Raw genomic sequence first — 24,801 nt, 5'->3', positions numbered from 1 at the left:
TATAATCTGTGGACCCTATCTTCAAAATAGATCCAGTGTCTCCACCCTGGTCCTATCCGTTGTCCCTCCCTGGACCATTACAGTAGCCTCCACTGTCACCCTGCCTCATGCCCAAGTGCCTGTTCCCCACATGCAGCCAGAGGGAGCCTGTGAACCTGAGTCAGCTTGGATCTCGCCTATACTTTAAAGTTCCCCGTGGCTCCTTCTGACTCAGGATAAAGCACAAAATCCAAACAATGGCCTGCAAGATCTGCCCTGTCACCTCTCTCCCCTCCTCTCCTTGGATTCTTTCCTTCCTCCCCTTCAGCAATGAAAGCTCCCTGGGTGCTCCTCAGACTTACCAGGCGCCCTCCTACCTCAGATCTTGCACTGGCTGTTCCCTTTCCTTTGAACCAGACCACCTTACCTCCTTCAGGGCTTTATTTGATTGCCAGCTCCTGAGTGAGGCCTCACTTGACCACTCTAGCTAAAATCTTCTGTATCCCCATGCTTCCCCCCTCCCCCAGCACTAGGGATTGAACCTGGGGCACTCTATCACTGAGCTACATCCCCAGCCCCTTTTATTTCGATTCTGAGACAGGGTCTTGCTTGCTAAGTTGCCTAGACTGGCCTAGAACTTGCCATCCTCCTCCCTCAGCCTCCTGAATTGCTGGTATTACAAGTGTGCACCACCAAGCCCATCTTCTCTTTATATCCTTTCTAACAGATTAGGTGTGTTACTTATAGTCTCCCCACTAAAAAGTCATATGCTCCAATGGGGATTATTGCCTGTTCTGTTTGCTGCTTTAAACATAGCAGGTGCATAATATAGCATATAATAGGTGCTCAATGAATGTACTTGAGAGACCAGAATGTATGGGATTCAGCTAGTCTGCTCTTGGGACTAAAGGATGTGGTGGGGAAGGGACAATTGAGGCAGGAGACTGGTATGGCAGTTCGGGAACAGGATGGGGCGCGCCAATCAAATAAAAAACGCAGGCTGAGACTTTGTCACAGACGTTTCTTGGAGCAGATCTTGTGCCCCCTCCCCCGATGACAAGGCTGGGTCTTTGGCCCCCATCCTCCCCACCACTTCAGCCTGCACTGACACTAACAATGTTGAGGTCACAGACTGGCTTGGAATCAAGATCAGGAAGATAAATGTTGGGGTGCCTCCCCCAAGTCTGGGGGCCAAGCATCCAATCTGAGGGGCGAGCAGCTGGGAAATTGGGCCTGGGTGCTCCAGGGTGTAAGGTCTTCCTGGCTCCCAGGGTCAGCCCTTCATGCACCCCTGATTTGGGGGTGATGAAGGGTAATCATGGATCAGAGGTGGGTATCAGCAGGGAATAGGACTGGGAGACCTGGGAGAGGCGGTGCTGGGAGGTGGGGGCTGGGGTCGCAGCCCCCACTGCTTCATCCAAAAATCTCACAGCACCATACAGCACTCTAGTCTCCTGTCCCACCCCTCCCCAAAACGAGGTAGGTTAAGAATGGAGCTTCCCCCCGCCCACCATGGAAGGGGGGAGACCGAGGCACAGAGAGGGGGATGGGGACCCAGGCTGCCCCAGCCCCCAGCCCCTCCGCCCTCAGCTCTGGTGGGTCTGACAGTGATGAGAGCTGGGCAGAGTGGGGATGGGAGGGACACCCCCCCTTTTCTCACCCATCCCAGGGTCTGGTTGGGAGAGCTGAATCTCACAGGTTCCGGATACAATAAATAGTTAATAATTTAAAGGAAGTGACAGTAGGATCTATCCCTTGAACCCCCACAAGGCCATCCAAGTCTGGGTGAAAAAGGTAAATGCACATTTCCAGATGCTTGAGGCCAGATGCAGGTCCCAAGCCTGCAAAACATTGGGAATGTCTTGTTCTAAGACCTTGGTTCCATCATTCAAGACAACAGATCTTAAGGTATGCTTGGACACCCCACTCTACCCAAGGCAGAGACTGTAGCATCCCCGTTCCCCATAAGGGGAAGGGCCATGAAGCAGGCTTTTAAGCTTTCCAAAACAACCCCCAGCTCTGAGATGGAAAAGGAGGCTCATGAAGGATGGACTTGAACCACAGCCAGGGCTCAGGGCTGGGCCTGAAGGAGAGCTACAAGGCTGGGATTACAGGGGTCCCAGCAGAACCACAGCTCACCCAAAAGGTGCCTTTGTGCAAGTGAGAAAAAGGCAGGCCTTCCTCTGATAGCCCATCCTGGCCAGCAGACTTCAGTGTGAATCACAGTCCCAGCACACCACTGCAGCTGGGTGCTTTGCTTAGTGAACAGTCTGCACCATCCTCTGTGGTGACAGTGGGCCCTGGAGGTGGGAATGGGAGCTCCTGGGTAGCCCTGGACTCCAGGCATCTGAGTTCAAAGTGATGAGATTTAGGATAAAGGGCAATTCTGAGGATTGTGAGGGTATTGGGCTGGGGTCCTGGAAACCAGAATTCCAAAGTCTGGGGACTTGGGGTTGCAGGGGCCTATGGGTGGCAGATTCAAAGGGTAACAGTTCTGAGGCTGCACAAGCCAAGCCTGGGGAATCAGGTGCAGAGGCATCTTGGGACTGCATCAGGCTAGAGAAGTTTGAGTCCAAGAACTCTGGCATCTGAGGGTGCTAGGGTGCTGGGGCATCTTGGAGCTGAGTGACTGGTATGGAAGGACCAAGCTCCTGAATCAAGAACAATCCCAATGTGGTCAGGGCTTGAGCCCTGCATCTGATGGTCGATGGCACCTTGGAGTCTTGGATCCAGTGCTCTTAAAGCACCTTGGGATCACTCAGGAACTGGAGGCCAAGGGGTTGAGGTCTGGGTTGCCATCCCGTCTTCGAGGAGCTGGACTCCCACCTGGCCTTTAGGAGACTGGGGATCTGTGTGTAAAAAGAAGCCAAAGATTCCAGGACATCTTGGGTCTCAACATTCAGGTCCAAGGTGGACTGGAAGAGGGTTATTTGAAAACTTGAGAGCAGCGTCTTGAGCCCTGAGGTGTTTGTGGCCTTCAGTGATAATGTCAGGGAGTATAATACACCTCAGAGTTCATATGAGATCCAAAGCCTCCAAGAACCCTGGCTTGGGAGTAGGCGAATCCACACAGGTCTTCAATTCCTTATTCCCACAGCATCTTGGTGTCTGGTGCCTGTGAAGTTCTGGGATGAGCCTCCCAAATCCTTTTGGTCAGAGAACATCTCATATTTGTGCATATCCAAGAACTCAATGCATCTTACTCTGGAGTCCGAGGACATCTGGGGTCACATGGGCAAGTTAGACCTAGTATCTTGGATCCAAGGCCAGGTCTGTGGGGCACTCAGTAGTGAGTAGACTTGAGGCCAGCCTCTGGTGATTCCAGACCATATCAGTCTCAAACCCCAGAGGGTTTGGTGTCTCCAGGTCCTGCAGCTACAAGAACATCTCATATGTGGGTGTGCCAGGTCTCATATGAACATTCCGGGACCATTTGGGGGTGATTTGGGGTCCTATGGTCTCAAGATCTGGGAGTAACTGGATACAGGCAGGGACAGGTATTGGCAACTCCAAATTATGGGGCTGTAATCTGAGGGTTATGGTGCTAGGTGTGATTGGGGTCTGGGTTGGTCAAATGTGTAAGGAGTCAGGGTTCGAGGTCTCTGTATCTCTCAAGGATCCGTGTGCTTCCCAGGCCCTCTGAAATGTAGTCCGGGGATGTAAAGAGTCTCCTCAGTAGGGAAGAAGGATGGAGAATCCAGAACTCAGGCCTGGGTACTCTTGACAGATATCCCAATGAAAGTGGGTCTGGGGTCGCTCAGTCATAGACTTAGGGTCCAGGTTCCAGGTCCTGGAATTTCTCAATCCAAACTCAAGCTTCAAGTTCCAAATGAGCCTAGGTTTGGGTTTGATGTTTTGAGTCTGGGGGTCCTGGACCCTCAAGTTGGGGTCCTAAGTCAGGTCCCGCAACCGAGCCAACCAGGCGGTCCTCACCGCGCAGCTTCCTCGTGGCGACCCCCGCAGCCTGCGCAGCCGCATCGCGCAGCAACCCAGTGGCACGCACGCAGGGGGGCGTAGCAGCAGAGACAGGGCACCGCCAGGGAGAGCGCGGCCAGGGCAGCCCAGCGCGCGGCAGGGCGAGGGTGGCCTGGCTCGCAGGCACACGGGTCCGAGAAGTCGCCCTCGGCATCCGACAGGCAGTGATAGAGCAAGCTCTCGGCGCACCACAGGCAGCTGAGTCGGCGCACAAGTAGGCGACCCGGGTCTGGAGCCTCTGCACAGCGGCCACCACGCCCATCTGCGCGGCGGCGGAAGAGCGCTCGGCAGTGCACGCAGCGCGCTGCCTCCTCAGCCTCAGGAGAGGCCTTGGTGGGTGCAGGGGTAGGGCCCGGGCCCGGGGGTGGGCGAGCTGGGGGTGCAGGGGGCACAGCTTCTGTGAGAGGGGCAGGTAGTGATACTGGGGGACCCAGGGCTGCACCCCTCAGTGTGCCAGTCTTGGCGAAAGGCACCACACAGGTGGACAGGGCAAGGGGTGTGGGAGGCCCAGAACGTCTGTAATCCTCATAGCCGCGTCCGCCCCAGCCCTGGCCTCCGGCCCCAGCCACCGGCTCCGAGAGCTCTGGAACCCCGGTGAACGGTAGGAGCGGAGGGTAGCTCTGCAGAACGAAGGGACAGAAGATCAGATTAGCCAAGTGGTCTGTGACTCACCTACCCGACCACTGCTCCCAATCTCAGAAGACCCAAGAATTCTAAAACCGAGCCACAGAACTCAGTCATCCAAGAATCCTGCCCCTTGGAACACTCCTGGACTGGGAATTCAGACTTCCAAGACCCCAGCCTGCTCCTCTCCCAAGACCCCTCAGCCCCCTTCTCTCCCAGGGTTAGAGGAATTCAGGCTTGGCCATACAGGCCTCCCATCCTGGTCACGCTCCCAGCACCCAGCACCCCCTACCTTCAGCTCCCAGCCAACTCCCCCTTCAGGACTAAGGAATCCAGTCTCTGGGTCCCTTTTACTCTCTTGGGTACCAAGCCTCCCCACACTCACGCATGAATTAAGTCGTTTTAAGGAGCCCTTCCATGAGTACCACCGCCTTCTAATGTACTTGAAAAATTATCCACGTAATCCCCCAGTCCCTCTGGAATTCAGAACTCCCCCAAATCTCCAAGCGCTCACCAGATACGGGGAAACCCTGTCCAAATCTCGGAGAAACCGAGGCCTTCATTTTCTCCAGCTCAGAAGTCAGGTTAGTCACTCCCTGGATCTACCTGTCCTCCTTCACCACCCTCCACCCACGCCCCACGTCTCAGCTCCAGCACCCTTAGCTACTGCGGCATCTATTCCCACTCCACCCAAACTTCTACTGGGGGGCAGAGGTCGCACCTGAGCAGAGGAGCGGCGGCGCTGGGGGGGCGTGGCCGGCCCGAAGGCAGAAGCTGACTCCAAGGTGACGATGGGGGCTGCCACAGCGGTAGGAGGCGTCTCCTGGCGGCTATGACTAGAAGACGAGTCGCTGTCCACGTGGGACTGGGGGAGATCAGCAGCCTCAGCGCGGGGAGTCCTCCCCCGCAAGCTGAAGCACCACATAGACCCCTCCCACTGAAAGCAAGGGCTCTGAGGCCAGCCAGGCCTGGGTTCAAGCAGGGCTCTGCCACTGACTCTTGCAAATGAGCTCACCTCTGAGTCTCAGTTTCCACCTCTGTAAAATGGGGATAATAATAGTACCTATTCATAAGAATGTGGTTAGGACCCTCTGTAAAGGGCACCGCCCATGTAAGTACAGGAAGAGCTGTAAATGTAACATTATCAAGCCTTGCTAAATTTCTGAGGCTGGCTTTGAACTCGAGATCCTCCTGCCTCAACCTCCCCACCCACAGGAGGATTATAGGTGTGTGCCACCACACCTGGCCCCAGTCCCTTTTTATTTTACAGGATGTCCCAAAGTTGCCCAGCTGGCCTTGAACTTGTGATGCTCCTGCCTCAGCCTCCCAACAGCTGGCACTACCAGCTTAGACTCTTAACTGCTTAGCTCAGCGGCCCACAGAACATCAAACCATCCAGCTTCCCATTACCCGACATCCTTGGCCATCGGCCAACTTGCTGCCTCATCTTCACCACTCCACCTTTATGGGGGACTCACCACCACCACCTGGAATGCCCACCTTCCTGTCCAAATCAGCTTCTGTCCTTTACCAGCTAAAGTTTGCCACTTCTCAGACCTTCAACTTGCTTCCTGTAAGGTGAGCATAATTCCACCTCCTCTGTTCACTACATTCAATATACATTCATGGCAGGCCAAGCATAAAGGCCACTGTGCAGATTTGAGCTGGAGCATCTTTCAAATAAGGGCACCACAGACAGGAAATGTGGGTGACTGCTGCACGCCCACCTCCATCTCCCATCATCCTGAGATTCTCCCCTTTTCTGCTCAGGGAAAAGTTTTGTTTCCCCAAGTATTCTCAGCAACTCCCACCATCCCCAGCAAGCGCCAAAATGCACCAACGGGCTGTGCATTCCTTTATGCAACCCAGGGACACACTCACCAACATGACTGTGTACCTGTTTTAGCAGTGCAGCATGAAACCTACGGAAGATCCTCACCTCATGGAGCTGACATGGGGGGTAAACTACTAGATAAGAAAGCTGTCTTTTCAGAAAACAAAGAAGGAAAATACTTAGAAGATGGGAAAAAATTAGAACCTGATAAGGGGCAGTAGGAGACTGTGACTTTACAAGGTTATTAGGGAGGGCATTACAAGGAAGGTGATATTTGTATAAAGCCCTGAAAGAAAGAAGAGAATGAGCCCTGTAGGAATCTGGGGAAAAGTGTCCCAGAGAGAAGGGTCAGTGCAAGGCCCTGAGAAAGGAGTGTGCCCGCCTCCCTGGAGTGGGAAAAAGGAGGCCAGTGAGGCTGGGGGAGGGGAAGTGAGGAGGAGGGCAACCCAGGGCCAGATGGTGGGGGATCTTATGTACCACTGTAAGGGTTTTACCTTGAGTAAGACAAAGCCCTGGGAGGGTTCTGGGTGGGGGAGGGGTATGATCTGACTCAACTGTCCACAGGGTTCCACAGGCTTTGTGTGGGACACAGACAGGAGGGGAAGGGAAGGGGGGTGGTAACAATGAGACACCGTGGAGATGGTGCAGTTGGGAGTCGAGGTTGGCCAGGAGGGAGGCAGATTCTGACCACTCTGCAAGTAGAACCAGCATTTGCTGACACATTAGACGAGAAGCATAAAAAGATGATCATCCCCCAAGGCTTGTAGTCTGAATAACTGGTACATGGAACTGTCTTTCATCTGTTCATCTATTTACTTTCTCTCTCTCTCTCTTTTTTTTTTTTTTTTTTTTTGGATAAAACCAAGGGTCTTGTACATGCTAGGCAAGTGCTCCGCATGCTGGAAATTAGATGCGGGGCCACTCCAGCACTGAACTGAGCTACGCCCCAGACCTTCCTATTTTTTTATTTTGAGGTAGGGTATCACTAAGTTGCCAGGGCTGGCCTCCAGCTTTCAGTCTCCCTGCCTCAGCCTCCAAGTAGGTAGGATTACAGTGTGCACATCCAGCCCTATTTCCTTTTAATATTTAATCACCTATAAAATATATTCTTTTTCCAGCCTTTCCTGTACTAGAATAGAAACTCCAAGAAAAAAGGAACGTTTTTGTTCACTGATGTGTCTCGGTGCCTAAAATACTGCCTGGTACACAGAAGGTGCTCAATAAGTACCCTTGAATAAGTATGTAACTCATCATAGAACAAAAAACTAGAATAACTGGGATTGAATTGACACTAATAGTTTCAGCCCAATTTTGTGTCCCCAGCATGTGGCCTGGTGCCTGCTACACAGGAGGTGCTCAGGAATGGTTTTAGACTAGGAACCAAGCCCAGCCCTCCCAGCAGAGGCACCCCAGACTCACCGTCAGAGGGCAGGGAGTCTCTGCAGTATCCTGGGAAGGGGAGGAGGAGGAGGAGGAGGAAGAGGAGGGAGTGAGCGAACCTGGGGCAGGGAAAGAGGCAGACAGTGAGTCCCCGGGTCCCAGCTTCTCCTTGCCTGCCCCCAGTCCCAGTGCCCCCCGCCTGCACACTCACCTCGGCCCAGAGCAGCCAGTGCAGCCAGCAGGCTCTTCTGGAACTCATCAGCCTCTGCAGGACTCTGAAATGTCAGTCCGAACTTGCAGTCTCCCAGGCTCCAATGGTGGAAGATAGGGTTTACTTTGTTGTAAACCAAGCCTGGCCTCAGGGTACACTCCAAGGTGGTCTAAGGGGCAGGAGGGGAGTGGATAAGATACGGGACCGGTCATGGCTGTGACTTCCCCTTATCCCCAGGCCCTCTGCACACCCCAACATCCTACCAACCTCATTCCCCAATCCCAGGCATACCCCTGAACCCTGACTGACACCCCAATATAATCCTCCAATTTTATGGAATGCGTCTCTGATACTTCAATATTTCCTCCAAACACTTGATCTCTACATTTTCCTAATATTCTCCTGTGATGTCCCAGTAGGACTCCCAGATTTTATGACTGCCTAATAGCATTGTTAACCCCTTTCTGATGACCCAACATGCCCCCTTCAGATTTAGAGCACTCCTCAACCTTTACTGAACATGTCAAAATATTAGTTAATCCCACAGGGCACAGTGGTGCATGCCTATAATCCTAGCGACTCAGGAGGCTGAGGCAGGAAGATCACAAGTTCAGAGCCAGGCCTCAGCAATTTAGTGAGACCTGTGTCACAATAAAAAATAAAAAGGGCTGGGAATGTAGTTCAGTGGTAATGTACCCTTGGAGTCAAACCCCAGTACAAAAAAATATGTGTATATGTGTATGTGCTGTGTGTGTGGGGGGGGTAATTCTGATGTCTCAGGAATCTCCTAAACCCTTATCCTAAAAATATTTTTATTAAACTTCCAGATTCCCCCTCAATGCTGGCCAACACCCTGGGTGTTCCCTCAGGTTCTTGCCTAACACACCACTACAATCCTCCACAGCATTCAAATCCCCCCACATTGCTCCTAAAACTATTGCCCTTCCCCCAAAGCCTTTTCAAACAATCCGAATCTTCCTACTACATCCCCAGGTGAAATTTCCACATCGTTCCTCCAAATCGGGCCAGACAGCCCAGTGATTCCTGTTGAACTCACACACAGAATTGTCAACTGTATTTAGCAATTCCAAGCAGACCCCCACCAAATGCCTCCCTACACTTAGGGTACTCAGGATCCAGGGGAGGGTTCTAAGGGGAAGAGGGACATGATCTGAGGTGGGTGTCAGCAGGGCCCCTGTGGAACAGACTGGGGACAAAGCCAGGAGCAGGAACTAGTCAGGGAGACCAGTCAGGAGGTTGCTGTGACAGACTAAAGGCCACCAGAGTAGATAGGACCTGCTTGATACCCCAACACTCCGGAAATTCCCAGATCTTGTCTGTAGGTTAGAGTCGCTTCCAAACTCCACCCCAGGTCCCAGTTTGGGCTCCCAGGCTGGGAGACAACCTGCCTTCTCTGCGTGCGGCCCATTCCCCTGCCTCCCCAGCCCCCACCCTACCCCACGCCCCAGGGTTGGCTCACTTTCTGGTCCCGGAGGCGCTCCCGTGGATGACGTAGTGCCCCTGGCGGGTCCCCCCCCTCGGGCCTGGCCCCTCGGACCCGACAAACGCTCACCTGGCTGAGGCCCCCCGCCCCCCACAGGCAGCCAGCCCCCACTGGAGTCATCTCGGGCCATCACCACGGCTCGGACCCGCACCATGTACCTGAAGGAGGTTGGGAGGACAGGGGACAACAGTCAGTGAAATCAAATTCTGTTTCCCCTTCAGAGTTCTCCCAACCCTGGCCTCCCCCGGGCCTCCTCTCTCACATCAGGATCCACTGCACCCTCAGCCACCCATACCAGCTGTCTGTCCCCTCATGTCCACTTTATTCTAGCATGGTTCCTTTCTTCCTTGTGACATCTCTTCTTGCCTGTGTCTGCCTTCTTCCAGATACCCATCTTTTCTCTCCATACCCACCTGCCCCCCATCTTTTCCATCGCCAGCCCACAGCCTTAGTTTTCCACTTCCCCTCCCCCTCCTCTCATCCCCTCAACCCGGTCTCCTTCCCTCTGAGCACATACCCACAGCCCCACCCAGCGTCCCCCCTCACAGTTGGGTTCCTGCGCATATGTATTTCTCTGGGCCCATCAACTCAGCTCCAGTGCTCCCAACCCTGCCTCCACACCCGTCACCCAGGCCACTGCTGGGGTGAGAAACCCTGGCTCTCTTCCCCCCACCCCTTCCCGGATTTATGAATGAGACCGGATGCAAAGCTCACTGAGTCACCCAGCAACGGGGAGATGGACGGGGAGCAGGGAGAGAACCAGAAATGGCCAGAAAGAGGCCGAGAGAAAGAGATGGAGGCAGAGGAAGCCAGAAACCGGCGACCGAAGATATGCTGGGAGCAGTTCATTCACAAAAATCAAGGCTGCTCCCTCAGGTCCCAGCCGAGCGAAGCCAAGGGGGAGAGATGGGAGGTGGGTGGGGAGATGATTCCCCTCCCCAGCATCCTTCAAAATATCTCATCCTGCCCCCCCCAGTTCTGGATACGTAGCCCTCCCCCCCAGTAATTTGGATTAGCATCCAGCCCCTCACGGACATCCAGCACAGGGACCCTGGCGTCCCCACCTTAGGAACCCAAGCAACGAGTTCTAGCCCCCTCCCCCACCTGCAGGCTGCCGGGTTTCCCCGGCCCTTCGGGAGGGGAAGGGGCGGCCGCAGCGCCCCCAGCCCCCTTTTCTCAATGGGATGGGATTTTGTGAATGAGCAGTCACGTGACTCTGCTTCCTTTGTCCGCCCGCCTCCCCCGACAACAGGTGAAGCAGGGGAAAAGGGCAGGGGTCCCCCCCAGGGCCTAGCTGGGCTGGGGCACCGGTATCTCGGGGTGCCCTACGCTCCTCACACATCTATGTTCCCCGGGGGAGTGGTCCTCAGAGTTCCTCAATGGTGAGGGTCCAGGACGGAATTTTGTGAATGAGGAGTCCTCGAAGGAAGTCCAGGACCCCCAAATGGAGACTGGTACCCCAATGGCTGCCCGCGCAGTTTGGGGCCCCCATCCCCTTGTCCTCCCAGCCGGGCCCGCGGGGCGCCGGGGGTGGGCAGAAGGCGCTGCGCGGTCCTGGCCGCCCCCTCACTGGGGCAGGCGGTCTGTCAGCCCCCGCCCCCTCGCGGCCCCTCTGCACCTGCCTGGGAGGCTCCGGCCGGGCTCCGAGCGGCGGCGACGCGGGCCTCCTCCTCCTCCTGTCCGCTCCGGCTCCCTCGCTGGCTCCGGCGGCGCTGGAGACGGGCACCGGGAGCCGGGGCGAGGGGGGAGGGAGGGGGAACCTGGAGGACGGGGGGGAGGGGGCGGTTTGGGGGAGGGGTAAGAGACAGGCGGGCATACTTGCCCGCTGGGTCCTAGAGCCCGGCCACAGGCTGCTACGAACGGCCACCCCAGCCCCCATTTTCTCAGGATGCAGAGTTGGATCCCTCACTTTTCCACTCTTACGCCTCATACCGCTCCTTTGGTACCCGAGATATACGGAGGGGACTGGGACAAGGCCTGGTCTCAGGGTTCTAAAGAGGCGGTGGTCTACAGTTTGGGCTCTAAATGGGAGGGGCTGGGTGCCTGGCAGTGTTCGAAGAGAGGAGGGGCGAGGGGAGAATTCGCAAGGGGGCGGGGTTGGAGGAAGCACTGAATAAGAGAAGGTTTGGATGCTGAAGGAACCGACAAGACGGTGCGTCATGGAAAGGGTGGGTCCACGTGGATGGACCTTCTGGGCGGGCGGAGGAAGGACAGGGTCCTTGGAAAGAGACACTGCAGCTTTCTAAAAAGGCGGGGCTTTAGAGATAAATGGTCTTGGGGGCGGGGAAGAGGAGAGGTCCCAAAGGGAGGAGCTACATAGTAGTGGTGGTAATGGGCGGGGCTAGGGGGACGGAGGGGCGGGGGCATTCTAAAGGGGAGGAGCTAAAGAGAACGTTCTAAAGGGGTGGGGCTTATGACTAGAAGACCGGGGGGCGGGGAAGACGACCTTGGGAGTATTTCAAAGGGAGATCCAGGTTCGTAAGCGCCGGGCTCAAGCTGGCTCACAGAAGGCGGGCCTCGAGCCCGGGGGCGGGGCCTAGATCTCGGGGTCCGCCCTCGCTGTCCTCGCCCACTTGCCTTCACCCGCACCCCCGTTCTTTTCGGTTATTTTCTGCTACGGCCGTTCCCCGCCCTACCCTGGGCCGAGGGGGCCGCGGTCTGAACTTTGGTCGGCTGGAGGAGTCGGTGAGTGGGGTCTTTTGTATGGACACAGGGCGGAGCTCGGGGAAGGAATAGAGCCTGAGTTTCGAGACCCGCAGGTAGATCAGGAGCGGGAAAAGAAGTTTATGAGTGAGATTTGAGGATATACCGCTGCCTGGGAAAAGGAAGGGATCCAAATGATCGACAGAGAGTGGATGGTCGGAGGGTTAGCATGCTCAGAACACCTGGTATTTGTTGGTCAGAGGCAGTGTCAGACCGCAGGTGGGGGGCGGGGTGAGGTCGAGGCTGGATTCCCCCGACAATCGGGGGCGGGACCAGAGAGCGGGGCGGGGCCTAGGCCTCTGGAGACCGATTAGAGTGCTGGGAGAGAAGCCTGAGCTCCTGTAGGCTACTGGGCACAACCATCATTAGCGGTGTGGCCCGAGAGACAGACAGGAAGGCGGGCAAGATCTGAGTCTTGAAGTCTGGAGACCCTGGGCGTGGCCAAAGTGTAGGGATGGCTCTAAGGAACCAGCCAAGGGAATAGGGATGGAATCTTAGAACTTTAAGGGGTTGGGGCCTAAATTTTTGAACAGCAGCTTATGAGGGGACACGGGGAAGTAGGCGTGAGCGTCGAGATTCTGGAAACAGAAGACTGGAGACCAGAGCTGAGTAGATATTGGAGGACTTGGACAGGGCCAATGCAGACGGATAAGTTCAGGAGCAGACAACGTCGTGGGGTTCCCACAGCCCTGGCGGACTGACTGGCTAAAATTTTTCTGACCACAGTCCTCGACCTCCGTCGGAAATGGGGAACGTGCAGTCGGAGCCGTCCGCGGGCGGGGGCTCCCGAAAAGAGCAGGCCTCGGACCGCACCTCTGACTCCCGCCGGACGTCCCTGGTGGAGCCCGAGGTGACCCCCCTCCTCCCCGGCCATGCGCCCTGGCTCGAGGGCTGGGCGTCTGGTTCCCTGGCAGCTCCGCGCCCCCGGGACTCCTGGTACCCGGAGCCCCAGGCCTCACCCTCGCCCCTGCCCCTGACCTTAGAACTGCCCTTGCCAGTGACGCCCCCTCCAGAGGAGGCGGCTGCAGCCGCAGTCTCCACACCACCCCCGCCCCCCGTGGGGACCCTGCTGCCCGCGCCGTCTAAGTGGCGAAAACCCACGGGCACTGCGGTGCCCCGGATCCGCGGCCTGTTGGAGGCGAGCCATCGCGGCCAGGGGGACCCTCCGAGTCTCCGCCCGCTGCCACCGCTGCCCAGGCAACTAACTGAAAAGGACCCTGTCCCGAGAGCCCCAGTCCCTCCGACGTCCCTGGAGCCACGAAAGCCACCACCACTGCCACCTTCAGACCGGCAGCCGCCGAACCGCAGAATCACTCCAGCTCTGGCCACATCTGCCACAAGCCTCACAGAAAGCCAGGCCAGGCACAGCGGCGAGGGTCAGGCAGCCGGTGGGGCCCGCGGAGGGGCGCCTCCTCAAGCGGGCGAAGGCGAAATGGCCCGGTCTGCGGCTTCCGAGTCCGGCCCTGAGCCTGCTATGTAAAGTCACCTTCAAGTCGGGACCCCCTTTGTCCCCTGCGGCAGCCTCGAGTCCCTTAGCTGCCAAAGCCTCGCTCGGGGGCGGCGGAGGTGGAGGACTCTTCGCTGCTTCAGGTGCCATCTCTTACGCTGAGGTCCTGAAACAGGGACCCCTCCCACCTGGAGCTGCTCGTACCCTGGGAGAGGTCCCTCGTGGGGCCCAGGAAACCGAGGGAGGGAATGGAGACGGCGAAGGGTGTTCTGGTCCCCCTGCGGCACCTGCGTCCCACGCCCGGGCCCTACCCCCGCCCCCCTACACCACATTCCCAGGCTCAAAGCCCAAATTCGACTGGGTAAGCCCTCCCGACGGTCCTGAACGCCACTTTCGCTTCAATGGGGCTGGTGGAGGCGTTGGGACTCCCAGGCGGCGCGCGGCAGCGCTCTCTGGGCCGTGGGGCTCCCCTCCACCACCACCAGGGCAGGCCCACCCAGTTCCCGGGCCCCGGAGGCCCGCACCTGCCCTGCTGGCGCCGCCTATGTTCATCTTCCCGGCACCCACCAATAGCGAGCCCGTGCGTCCTGGGCCTCCGGGTCCACAGCAGTTGTTGCCGCGACCGCCACCGCCCACGCCACCAGCCACGCCGCCGCCAGTGCCGCCGCCGACACCGCAGCCTCCAGTGCCCCCGTCAACGCCGCTGCTGGTGGCCCGTCCACCCACCCCAAGCTCTGGCCGTGTGGAGTCAGCCCTGGCTCCCGCCCCAACCCCTGCGCTGCCTCCTGCCTCAGCTGCAGAACAGGCCCTGGCACCGGCCCTGGCCCCATCCCCAGCTCCAGCTCCCATCACCGCCGAGCCTTCACCACCTGCGCCTCCACCGATCAAGGCTCGCACGCGCAGAAACAAGGGTCCCCGCGCGGCCCGAGGAGTGACCCGTGAGGACGGCGCCCCTGGAGATGGTCCTCGAGAACGGGCTGCAGCTACCGTGACTGACAGCGGCGGTGGAGGGGGTGGTGGCAGTGGGGCCCCTACAGCTGGGGCAGCAAGCTCGGGCGCCGTGCGCCACTGGCCACCCTTCCAGGTGCTTAACTCTTGTCCGTGCAAGTGTTACTGCCGCCACCAGCCACGCCATCGCCGACTGCCCCGCAACGTGTCTGCCTGGTGAGGGGGAAGTCTGGAAAATAGGGGAAGTCATACCTCTTTTAAGTCCTGAACCAGATTTTCCCGGATAGACTCCTATTCAGGTCTTTTGAAGTTCTGCCCCCAGACCCTGCCTTTTCTACAACTCAAATCTACCTGAGCTCCAATCCTTCAGAACCATGAGGGGCTTTCCTGAGCCCTGACTGGGAAGAGGGGACACCTTGACCCAGCATCTTGATTTCAGACCCCAAGCTGACCTGTGGCCTGCTAGCTACTCTCTGGAGCCATCCGGGAGGCACGCTGGTTCCAGCGAGCCTGACCTTATTCACTGCCTTGACCCCTATGCCTGACAGCACCCAGAGGGGCCATGTTCCATGCTCTTCAGGGATGGGAGGGAGATGGAATCAAAGGAGTAAATGTAGGTTCCCCTGTCCCCTCTGGACAGGGGAAGCCCTGACCTAGTCCCTTCTACACTCTGGCAACTTCTGACTCTGGGAGCAAGGCTTTAAACACCAGGGGGCACTGATGACCCAGCCCTTGTGCTGCAAAGACTACTCCAGAGCCCCCAGATCCAGGAGGACCCCCAGCATCCTCCAGCACCCCTCGCCCCATGCCAACTCTCCCAGCCTTCAGGAGCTTCTCTGTTCAGACACAGAAAGTGAAGCTCTAGAAGAGGCAGGGGCCTCATAGGCCCTGTGGATTCTTCCCTCTTCCCAGGCTGAGCACACCCCACCAACCACCTGAGTGAGCCACCCTGGGTCGCCACCATCAAGCTGGCTGGCTCCCTGGTAGCTGGGCTGGAGCACTACGACTTGCAGGCTACCCATCCCAACTGAATGCAGTCACGCCCTCTTGCCCTTCCCCTCCATGCCAATAAATAAACCAATCCAGATGCCTAGCTGCCTGTCAGTCTCCCACTGTGGGCTGAAAGAATAGGGTGGGGACACAGGCAGAAGCCCATCAAAGTTACAATGTCCTGAAAATAGTAAGATGGCTGGACCTAAGAACAGCAATAGTGAGGGTCCATTCATCTAGCATCTGCACTGATGGGCCCAGGGCTGGGGAGGTAGCATTTCCCTTAACACCATCAGCCTCCTTTCTGAGTTGACCTGATGCCAAGTTCACATTCCAGAACAAATCACTCCGGATAGGATCATTCCTAGTTTACAGTGGGGAAAAGCAACTCTGGATGACTTTCTTGAAAATTCTACAATCCACAAATGGCTCAGCAGATTTAGACTACCACCTTAAAACACCCTCCCAAGAACTTCAGGCAGGAAAAGTAGATCGGCATGGGGGTGGTCCCAGGTCACAGTACTGGCTCCAGAAGAGGAAAAGCAAAGCAAGCCTATGCACAGCCCACACCCTTTTGTTCCAGAGGGGTTACAGTAGTAGCCCAAGACAGATTCCATTTCACATGTCATTTGTAAAATTATTTAATCCACTGCCAACATTTTAAAAATGGGACACTTCACACCCTTTGCTGAAAGATTCAGAGGCCCTGGCCCAATATTCCAATGTGTCCATTTGGGGCCTGTGCTCTTCCATGTGCCACAGGGCATCTGTGTTTGAGACCAGGAACAATAGCCACTGGACAGAGGCTGACTAGATGGAGGGTGTTATTTCTAACCCCCACAAGTCCCCAAACTTCCAAGTTCTCCAAAGATGATAATTGTTTCTCTGCCATCCCAACTGGGGGATACAAGGGTCTGGAAGAACGAATGTCCAATCCACCTTTATTGGAGGACAACCTGCACTATGACTCTTAAATAACCATGCCCTGCCCTGCCCCAGGGCCAGTGGGCTCAGACAATCATCTCCAGCTGCAGGGCATACTCGATGACCTGTTTGGCCAGTTCCGTGGAGGGGATGGTGGTGTCTTCTGGCTTCTGCTGCTGGCTGGCAAAACTGTAGTAGTTGCTGGGGCCCAGGACCCACCCTCGCTGCAGGAAGGGAAGAATGAGAGATGGGTGGGGTGATACCAAAGGCTGTCCCCCCGCCCATGGAGCCACAGCTCACACTCATGATCTGCCCCCCCCACACACACACACACAACTCTAGGCAGAGAAATTCACTCTCTGTGCCCTGGTTTTACTTCTCTGGATCCACTGTAAGGATTCAGTGAATCAAAACCTTTGAAGCATGGAAATGGTATTTGATCTAAAGTAAGTGATCAATAGCTATCACCATCACCCATACTCAATTTCACCCCTTCTACAGCCTGCTCTTGACTCTCCTCCTGCCTTCTGGGACACCAGAGTCACTGTACACCATGAGTCACCATTTCCAGAGGCACTGCTCCTGCTCAGATGTTCCACACTACATGGAGCAAAGTCTTACAGCAAAAGCCGCCACTTCTAAGGAATTCTAATAAAAGCAAAAGTCAGCCCAGCATGGTCATGCATGCTTGTAATCCAGCTACTCAGGAGGATAGGGCAGAAGGCTTGCAAGTTTAAGGACAGCCCTGAGCAACTTGGTTGAAAACCTGTCTTGAAATTAAAATAAAAAAGGCTAGGGATGTAGCTCAGTGGTAGAGGGCCCCTGGGTTCAATCCCAGTACCAAGGAGACAGAAAAAGAGCAAAAGACAACATGTGCAGAGTACCCACATCCACCTGGTGCCAGGTGCTATGCCTAAGCTCATCCCATGTTAAAACTCTATTCTATGGATACAAAAGCTCAGAGAGATTTAGCAGTTTGCCTAAGGACACACACACAGCTGGATTCAACCCTGCACAGTCTTGTTCCCTCTAGATCGCCCCACTGCTCACTAACACTGCTATTAAGAGCATGCACCCCTTGGCTCCACAGCCCCTTGTCCTGCACCCCAGCCACCTTCTTAGCGTAGTCTGTCATCTTTTTGGGTGTGTTGAAGAAGAGGATCCGGGTGGCCTCAGTGAAAAGGATTTTCTCATAGGCTTTCTCAATACACCCCTGCGATCTCGTCCCTGTGGGAAGATAACTCATTCTTGTTATTGAACACAACCTCCCAGGCCTGACAGGTGTCAGCTGACCTTTCAGATCAGCACTGACAGCTGGAATGTTACTGCCCTATTTCACTGGGGGAGGCTCAGGGGAGTAACTTGACCAGAGTCACAAAACAGGCAAGGGCCACAGAGGATCCACATCCAGATCTGACTCTCGGAACTGTGGAACCAAACTCTCAATGCCACCCTGAGGCAGGAGGATTTAAGACTGTCTAAAATCCAGCCTGGGATTCCCTCGAGGGGCTCTCTTCACATAAACCCTCCTCACAGAAGTGCTGCTTCAAGTTCGACATATTCCTCACTTCACAGATCCTAAGGGGTCCCCTGAATCCATGAACAGTACAGAAGCAGCAAAACAGCAAGGCATGGAGTCACGGGCGTGGCGCTGGGATGGGGAGCCCTCAAGAAAAACAGGGACAGGGAGGAGCATGTGCATTTCTGCAGTGTCACACCTCTCATGGAGAGGGTAGGTATGGGCTCACACATTAACTGCTCGTTTGGAAAAGGTAAGGGCTTCCATAACAAATCCCTAGGGTTAGTAGACTAAAGCTTGCCCAGCATGTATGTGTAAGGGCTCTGGGTTCCACCCTCAGAATCTTAAAAAAAAGACAAGTCCCTCCCTAAACCAGCCAGACCTTTAGTCCCAATTATTCAGGAGGCTAAGGCAAGTAGGATCAGTTGAGCCCAGGTGCAAGGCCAGCCTGGGCAACTTAGACAAGACCCCATCTCCAAAAAAACACCAGCAACAACAAAACACCCAAACCCACTAGGTGTCTTCCTCACTATTTCATGTCTGTGTGCTTGCCTTTGTCACTCAAAAAATGGAAACCCATTCCAATCTGTACACTGCCTAAGTGAAACTGCTCTGCCACCAACTTTGACACCCTTTTATACCTCAAAAGGGACTTGTATGTCATGCCCCACCTGCCCTTGTGTACAAAGCAACAGCAAACCCCCAGGGGCGGGTAAGACTTGGTGGCCCCATTCTAGAGAAGGAAAACTGATTGTCCCCAGAGTTTAGGTGCCCATGAGGTGAGGTTACGTGACTCACTGGATGTATCTTTGGTCCACAGATGGACTGAACACTTCTCAGAGAGGCAGCATGCCCCCCCATCTGCTGAACTGTCTGGGTGCCACACCCAGGCTCAAGTTTGATACATGGCCAATCATGTAAAAGAACTAAAATGCGAGGAAAAGAAACATGCCTGGCCTCCCCAGATCACAAGTGGTCAGAAAGGATTTCAAATTCAGGGCTGTCTGATGCCAGAGTCCGAACTCCTTCTGAAACCCACAGAGTTCTGGTCCCCCACGCACCTGATAGTGTCCAGCAGAATATCGATGAAGAAGGTGTAGCTCTCAGCAGGGATGTTGCCTTTGGCCAGGAACACCTTGTTGTAGCTGCCCTCCATCAGGTACTGCAGAGGCCAAGGATGAGGAAGAGAGGATGAAGAGGCAGCACAGGGACACCACTGCCCCCACCATCCCTCCTCTGCAGAACACCCTTTGCCACACAGCCACTCAATCCCCAGACCAGGAGCGTCCTCTTTCAGGAAGCATCCCTGACTTCGACACACACACACTCTCACTCTCCTAGCTCGCCCTGGGACTGTTATCTCCTCATCTTCAATTATAAAAAGGAGACGGAGCTGGATCCACCACAGCTTCATCCTCCAGCAACTTTGACCAAACTGTGCTGCCTGCCCTCCTGTCCTTTCTGCCCTCCTTGCCCTACCTTCCCCCAGCCAATCCTCCTGAAACTTCAGCTTCAGGAACTTCTTCTTCTTCTTCTTCTTTTTTAAATATATTTTTAGTTGTTGATGGACCTTTATTTTATTTATTTTATTTGTATGTGGTGCTGAGAATCGAACCCAATGCCTCACACATGATAGGCAAGCGCTCTACCACTGAGCCACAATCCAGCCCAAGAACTACTTCTTAACCCCAGCTCCTAAAGTCTCCCCTGTCCCTACTCATTTGTTTCTCAAACACAGCAGGCAGTTTCTGCCTCAGCGTAGACAGGCTGGTTGCTCTGCCTGGACTGTCATATGGTTTTACTCTCATCCCTTGCAAGTCTTACAAAAATCCCAACTCTTCAGAAAGCTCCTTCCTGACCACTCCATATTAAATTGTCCCTGCCCCTTACACCCCACCCTTCTTCCTTCATTATTATTCTCTACCTGACAGACTGCAGGTTACTTCTACTTTTGGTTTACTGTCTGCTTCCTCACCTCACTGTCATCTCCCCAAGATCAAAGAATCTATGACTCATAGTACAGTCTGAAAACTAACACAGCACATGGTGCAGAGCTTGGGCTCAATATTTATTGCATGAATGAGCGAAGGAGTCCTTGGGTTCAAGGTGGGTGAACCTTGACCATTCCCCTAGTATCTGTCCCAGCACTACCCACCTCAGCCAAGCCAAGTCCTTCCCTTCCCCAGACTCACCTGCTCAAGGGACACAGGGTGCTTGATGTAGACATTGGTCTGGATATCCTTGGCAGGTAGGCGCTCCAACTCTGTATGAAACTCAGCCACCCGGTTCTGGGACAGCAGGAAGAGGAGGTTGAGGCCCAAGAGCTGGTGCATGTAGGCTGATTCAGGGAGCTGCTCCCTGTGGACCAGGGAGGGGAATCAAAAAACAGGAGGCTTAGGGACCTAGTAAGCATCCCCACCCCAAGCACCAGGGACCCTTTTTCTTCTTGAAGGGGTGTATGGCCCTGGGTTTTCAGATGAAGAAACTGAGGCTGAAAGAGGCAAGAAGTCCCTTATAAGTGATATCAACCCCAGCAAGAGACCTCATTTCAGTAAAGTGACTGGATTTCCCCAAATGTAAGATGGGTTATCACCACAGTATCTCTCTCACAGAGATAAGTTAAATAAATAAAGTTTAAGTGAATAAGATAATCTAACCTAGCTAAAATGACTAGAACAGAGTCTCACCCAAATAAATACTGTATAAGTGTTCAATATGATTATGCCAACAATCATCACCCCCACTTTAAGGGGGAAACTGAGACAGAGAGGTGAGCTTATTTGCCCAAGACCACATAATCAGTAAGTGGCAGGATGTTTCAAACCAGTTTGTCTGATGTCAAATTTTTAATCATTAATTCATGCAGATGTCATTCAGTTTTATATTCTACACACATCAAATGAGTCCCTGCTCTGGGCCTGGGCTAAGTACTGCAATAGGCAGTGCTAAAAACAGAGCAGTGACCAATGCCTTTGGAAGCTCACAGCCCAGCAGGAAGACAGGGCTGGAATGGAGAAATACAATTAGAAGAGTCAGTACCAGGATAGACGGGCCCAGGCAGAGGTATAAGCGCCAGGATGTCATTGGAGACCACACAACAGAACTTGGTCTTCAGCCTGAATGTCATTGACAGTCATGACAGTTTCTGAGCAGAGGGTCAAGAGGGGTTGAGTTTTAATGTGTGGGCTAGGGGTACAGCTCATCAGTAGAGGTTCAACCTAGTATGTGTGAGGCCCTAGGTTCAATCCCCACCACACAAAAAAAAAGAATTTTTTTTAGTGTCACGAAGATCTCATTGGCTGTTGTGCAGACATGAAGCCAGCATGATGGGGCAAGGCTGGAGCCAGGGCAGGTAAAAGGTGATGATGGCCAACACTGGGCAGACGGGATGTAGTGGTGGGAATAGGCAAGGGAAGTCGGTGGTTTGGGTATCAACAGAAATTAGATCATACAATCCCAGTCTCAGGACCTCCAAGTCAACCCCCTGACTACAATCTCGGGGTACATAACTAGGCAGATCAGAGGTTCCCAGTAGAAGGAAGAAGGCCCATGTAGATGAAAAGACATATGAGTTGCCAAGTAACCACCATCCCTCCCAGGTGGCAGGGCCCAACCTCACTTGTAATCAAAGTAGTAGCATTTGAGCTGAGCCATGTAGCGCTCGAAGGAGGGGATGTCCTTGCGAAGGATGCTCCACTGGGCCCCGATCTCCAATATGTCACCTGTGAGTGACAGGGCAAGCTCTCATGAGGTGACTGGGTTCCCTCTCCGCAACCACAGCACCATTCCTACCACAACCCTCAGCCCATCACTCCCCAACCCCAGGGACACTTACGGGCCGAATGAGCTGTTGTTTGGTCAGCTTGGTCCCTGTGGTTGGCAGGAAGTTAAGCTCCAGCAGAACCAGCTGATGGGGAGGAAAAGAGGGAAGGAAGGAAAGGTGGGACTTCAAATGCAGGTTACTGGGCTGGGATGTAGCTCAGTGGTAGAGTGCTTGCCTAGCATGTGCAAGGCCCAGGGTGTGATCCCCAGAAACACACACACACACACACACACACACACACACACACACACACACACACGGGTTACTTGCTCTCTCTGGGGTTTGTTTTTCCTATCTGGAAAATGAAACTAATCATCATCCCTGACTCATAAACTGTTATGAGTCCTACAAGGAGCCAATCCTCATAAAGCACTCAGAAGACAACCTGAACACAAACAAGCATTCATTTAGGATCACCTCATATCATATATATTAATAGTCCCACTGGGGAAACAGGAAGGACACTCCAGTGCCTGATCCAATGGAGTCACAGGGACACAAGCACCTCTGTTCTTGGAAGATTTTCCCCACACTCTTTGGGAGGGACAGCTGGATACCCCCAAAATCTACAAGTAGGGAGGGACACTAACCTCCCTGCAAATCCAGCCTATACACCATTCCTTATTAGACTCAGTAACCTGGTCCAGCATACGATGTTTATACTCTTTCCCAAACACACCTGGTCTGAAGCACCCTGAACCCTATATTCTTTTTCTTCTAGGTTCAGTCCTGCCCCCACAACTTGATTGGTCCCCTTTTCCACACAGATGCTCCCCTAACCTCAGATTTCTCAGACCCTCGCTTGGCCAGGTCTCAGCTACACATCTCCGCACACCCCACCATCCCAGGTTTTCCTTTGCGGTCCTCATTCCCCACTTAGTCTTGACTGGAACTCGCCTTCGGAAAAACCCGATACCGCACCCTGCCCCTCTGATCAGCTGGCTTCCGAGCGGCAAGATCCGAAGCCCTCGCCTGGATCTGCCACAACCCGCCTCTCCATCACTCCCTCCCCGCCCGCTGCCCCTGGGGCCGCACTTGGACCGTTCCAGCCCTCTCTGGCTTGACCGCTCCGAGTTCGCACGTCGGCTGTTCCGAATCTTTTGTCGTCGCGGATCTCCAGACCCGCTGTTTCCGTCGGCACCGAAGCCTCTCCGGTGGCTCGGACCCTGGCTGGGATCAGACCACTCGTAGCACCCCTTTAAGCACCTGGCTTCCTAGGCCCGCCAACCCCTACCTTGAGACGGCCCAGCTCTTCTCCGCACTTGCTAAGATTGGGGCTTTTCCGGTTCCACTCGCCCTTGAGTTGCTCGTACATGCCGGCCGCGGCCTGCAGCACGGCGCCCGAGGCCGCAGCAGCCCCGGAGCTCGAGACGCCGGTCGTTCCGTTCACCGTCGTGGCCGCCATCTTCCGTGATGCGGCAAACCGCCGGCCTAGTTTACGGCAGCGACGCCTACAGACGCTCGCCCGGCGGAAGTGGGGCCGGGAGGTGGAGCCCAAGGGCGGGGGCGGAGCTACGACTGCCCGCCTCTGCCCGCCGCGGGTGGCGTGCGGTAGCTGTCTGGGCGATGTCCTGGAAGCTCTGCCCTTAATGAACATATCAGTTGGAGCTCCGCCTCTGCTGTCACTCAAGCTGGCGACCGGAAGTCGGCTTGTCCTAACGTCTCAACGCCCTCCTCCCACTCCCGTAGTCAATATGGCTTTCCTGGCTTCAGACTATTCGCTAAGGGCTCTATGTTACTCTCTGGAGGTTCCATCTTCAGGGTAGCTTCTACAAGCCAAGAGGTGGCGGTGTGGAGCCATTTGAACAACTGTTATTCTCATAGAGATATAAAAAAGTACATCTTTTTATGTAGTTTCATAAATATATACCATATATAATAGAGATATCTCATAGAGATATGGAGAGGCTGGGTAACCTTCCAAAGCTCTAGCAGCTGGGATTTGAACTTAGGTCTCTAGTCTCTCAGTGCATCTGTTGGCATCTTTCTACAAATTTATACAAAAAAGCACAAAGTGTTTACAAAGAATATCCAGTCCTATGGCTTTAAATGCCACATAGAAGCAGATAATTTCCAATTTTTCATACCAAATTTTACTACTCCTGCCTATTTGGCATTACTTTTTCTCAAAATGAACTCAAAATTCTCCATGTTGGCTCCATGAGGGCAGAGATCTTTATCGGTTTTCTCCACTGCTGAATTCCTCTCTCCATATTTGGCATATATTAGCACACAGTCAATAAATATTTGTTGCATGAATGACTATGTAAAATAAATCGTGGCATTTAAAGTATTTTAAACAAGGAGTCATGTCTGGTGGTGCACTCCTGTAATCCCAGGGACTCAGGAGACTGAGGCAAAATGATTGCAAGTTCAAGGCCAGCTTCAGCAATTTGGCAAGACCCTGTCTCAAAGAATAAAAGGGACTGGGGCTGTAGATCAGTGCAAAGCATCTCTGGGTTCAATCCCCAGTAACAACAACAACAACAAAAAAATAGAAATTAAAAATGAATCCCTGGAGATGGACTGGATTGAGACTACTGGATGGACAGGGAATAGAGTGTGGGAGTACCTTTCTTTTTTTCAGGTCCATTCTCTTCTCTCCCAGAAAGCACAGTTTCTTAGAACTGCCCTCCTGGACACATGAGCAAAAGATTAAGGTGGGAGTGAGATCTGATTGGCTTAAACCAGTCATTGCCCCCATCCCTCTTGGTAAGGTGGTGCTCTTGTGACCCACACTCATCCAGTCAGTGTAGACTGACAGGACACTCACAACGTTGGATCCCAGGCCCTTCTTTGGACAATAGAACATGTGGATGGGCAGCCTTAGACGATGAAGATGGTTGCTTTGAGGTCAGAGACCCACACTCAGAAGAGAGCAGAACAGGGAAAGCTACTGAGAAATGAAGCCAGGATCCTGCAGACATTGAGAATATCTGA

General features: G+C 54.3%; 3 protein-coding genes across 3 annotated transcripts; 1 reads left to right on the top strand and 2 right to left on the bottom strand.

Moving 5' to 3' along the window:
- Positions 1–19: 19 nt before the first annotated feature.
- Positions 20–11,220, bottom strand: SPRED3 (sprouty related EVH1 domain containing 3). Its single transcript, XM_079117305.1, is given in 9 exon segments — positions 20–4,574; positions 5,300–5,443; positions 7,832–7,911; positions 8,004–8,172; positions 9,484–9,503; positions 9,506–9,539; positions 9,541–9,591; positions 9,593–9,665; positions 11,126–11,220. Coding segments are annotated over 8 exon segments (1,233 nt in total). The 5' UTR covers positions 9,662–9,665; positions 11,126–11,220; the 3' UTR covers positions 20–3,908.
- Positions 11,221–11,290: 70 nt separating this feature from the next.
- Positions 11,291–15,765, top strand: GGN (gametogenetin). Its single transcript, XM_079117306.1, is given in 7 exon segments — positions 11,291–12,192; positions 12,937–13,064; positions 13,067–13,151; positions 13,153–13,672; positions 13,674–14,821; positions 15,518–15,527; positions 15,529–15,765. Coding segments are annotated over 6 exon segments (1,980 nt in total). The 5' UTR covers positions 11,291–12,192; positions 12,937–12,955; the 3' UTR covers positions 15,637–15,765.
- Positions 15,766–16,222: 457 nt separating this feature from the next.
- Positions 16,223–23,458, bottom strand: PSMD8 (proteasome 26S subunit, non-ATPase 8; the record flags this gene model as incomplete). The annotated part of the gene is made up of 7 exons (XM_079117307.1): positions 16,223–16,743; positions 17,634–17,732; positions 19,078–19,200; positions 20,231–20,396; positions 21,658–21,760; positions 21,870–21,945; positions 23,096–23,458. 7 exons carry the CDS (start codon positions 23,456–23,458, stop codon positions 16,606–16,608), a joined length of 1,068 nt encoding a protein of 355 aa, XP_078973433.1. The 3' UTR covers positions 16,223–16,605.
- Between the last annotated feature and the right edge of the window lie 1,343 nt (positions 23,459–24,801).

Source organism: Sciurus vulgaris (genome assembly GCF_902686455.1).
Source record: "Sciurus vulgaris genome assembly, chromosome: 17".
NCBI lineage: Eukaryota > Metazoa > Chordata > Mammalia > Rodentia > Sciuridae > Sciurus > Sciurus vulgaris.
The sequence above is the reverse complement of the archived record's forward strand: the minus strand, read 5'-3'. Positions and strand labels throughout refer to the sequence as shown.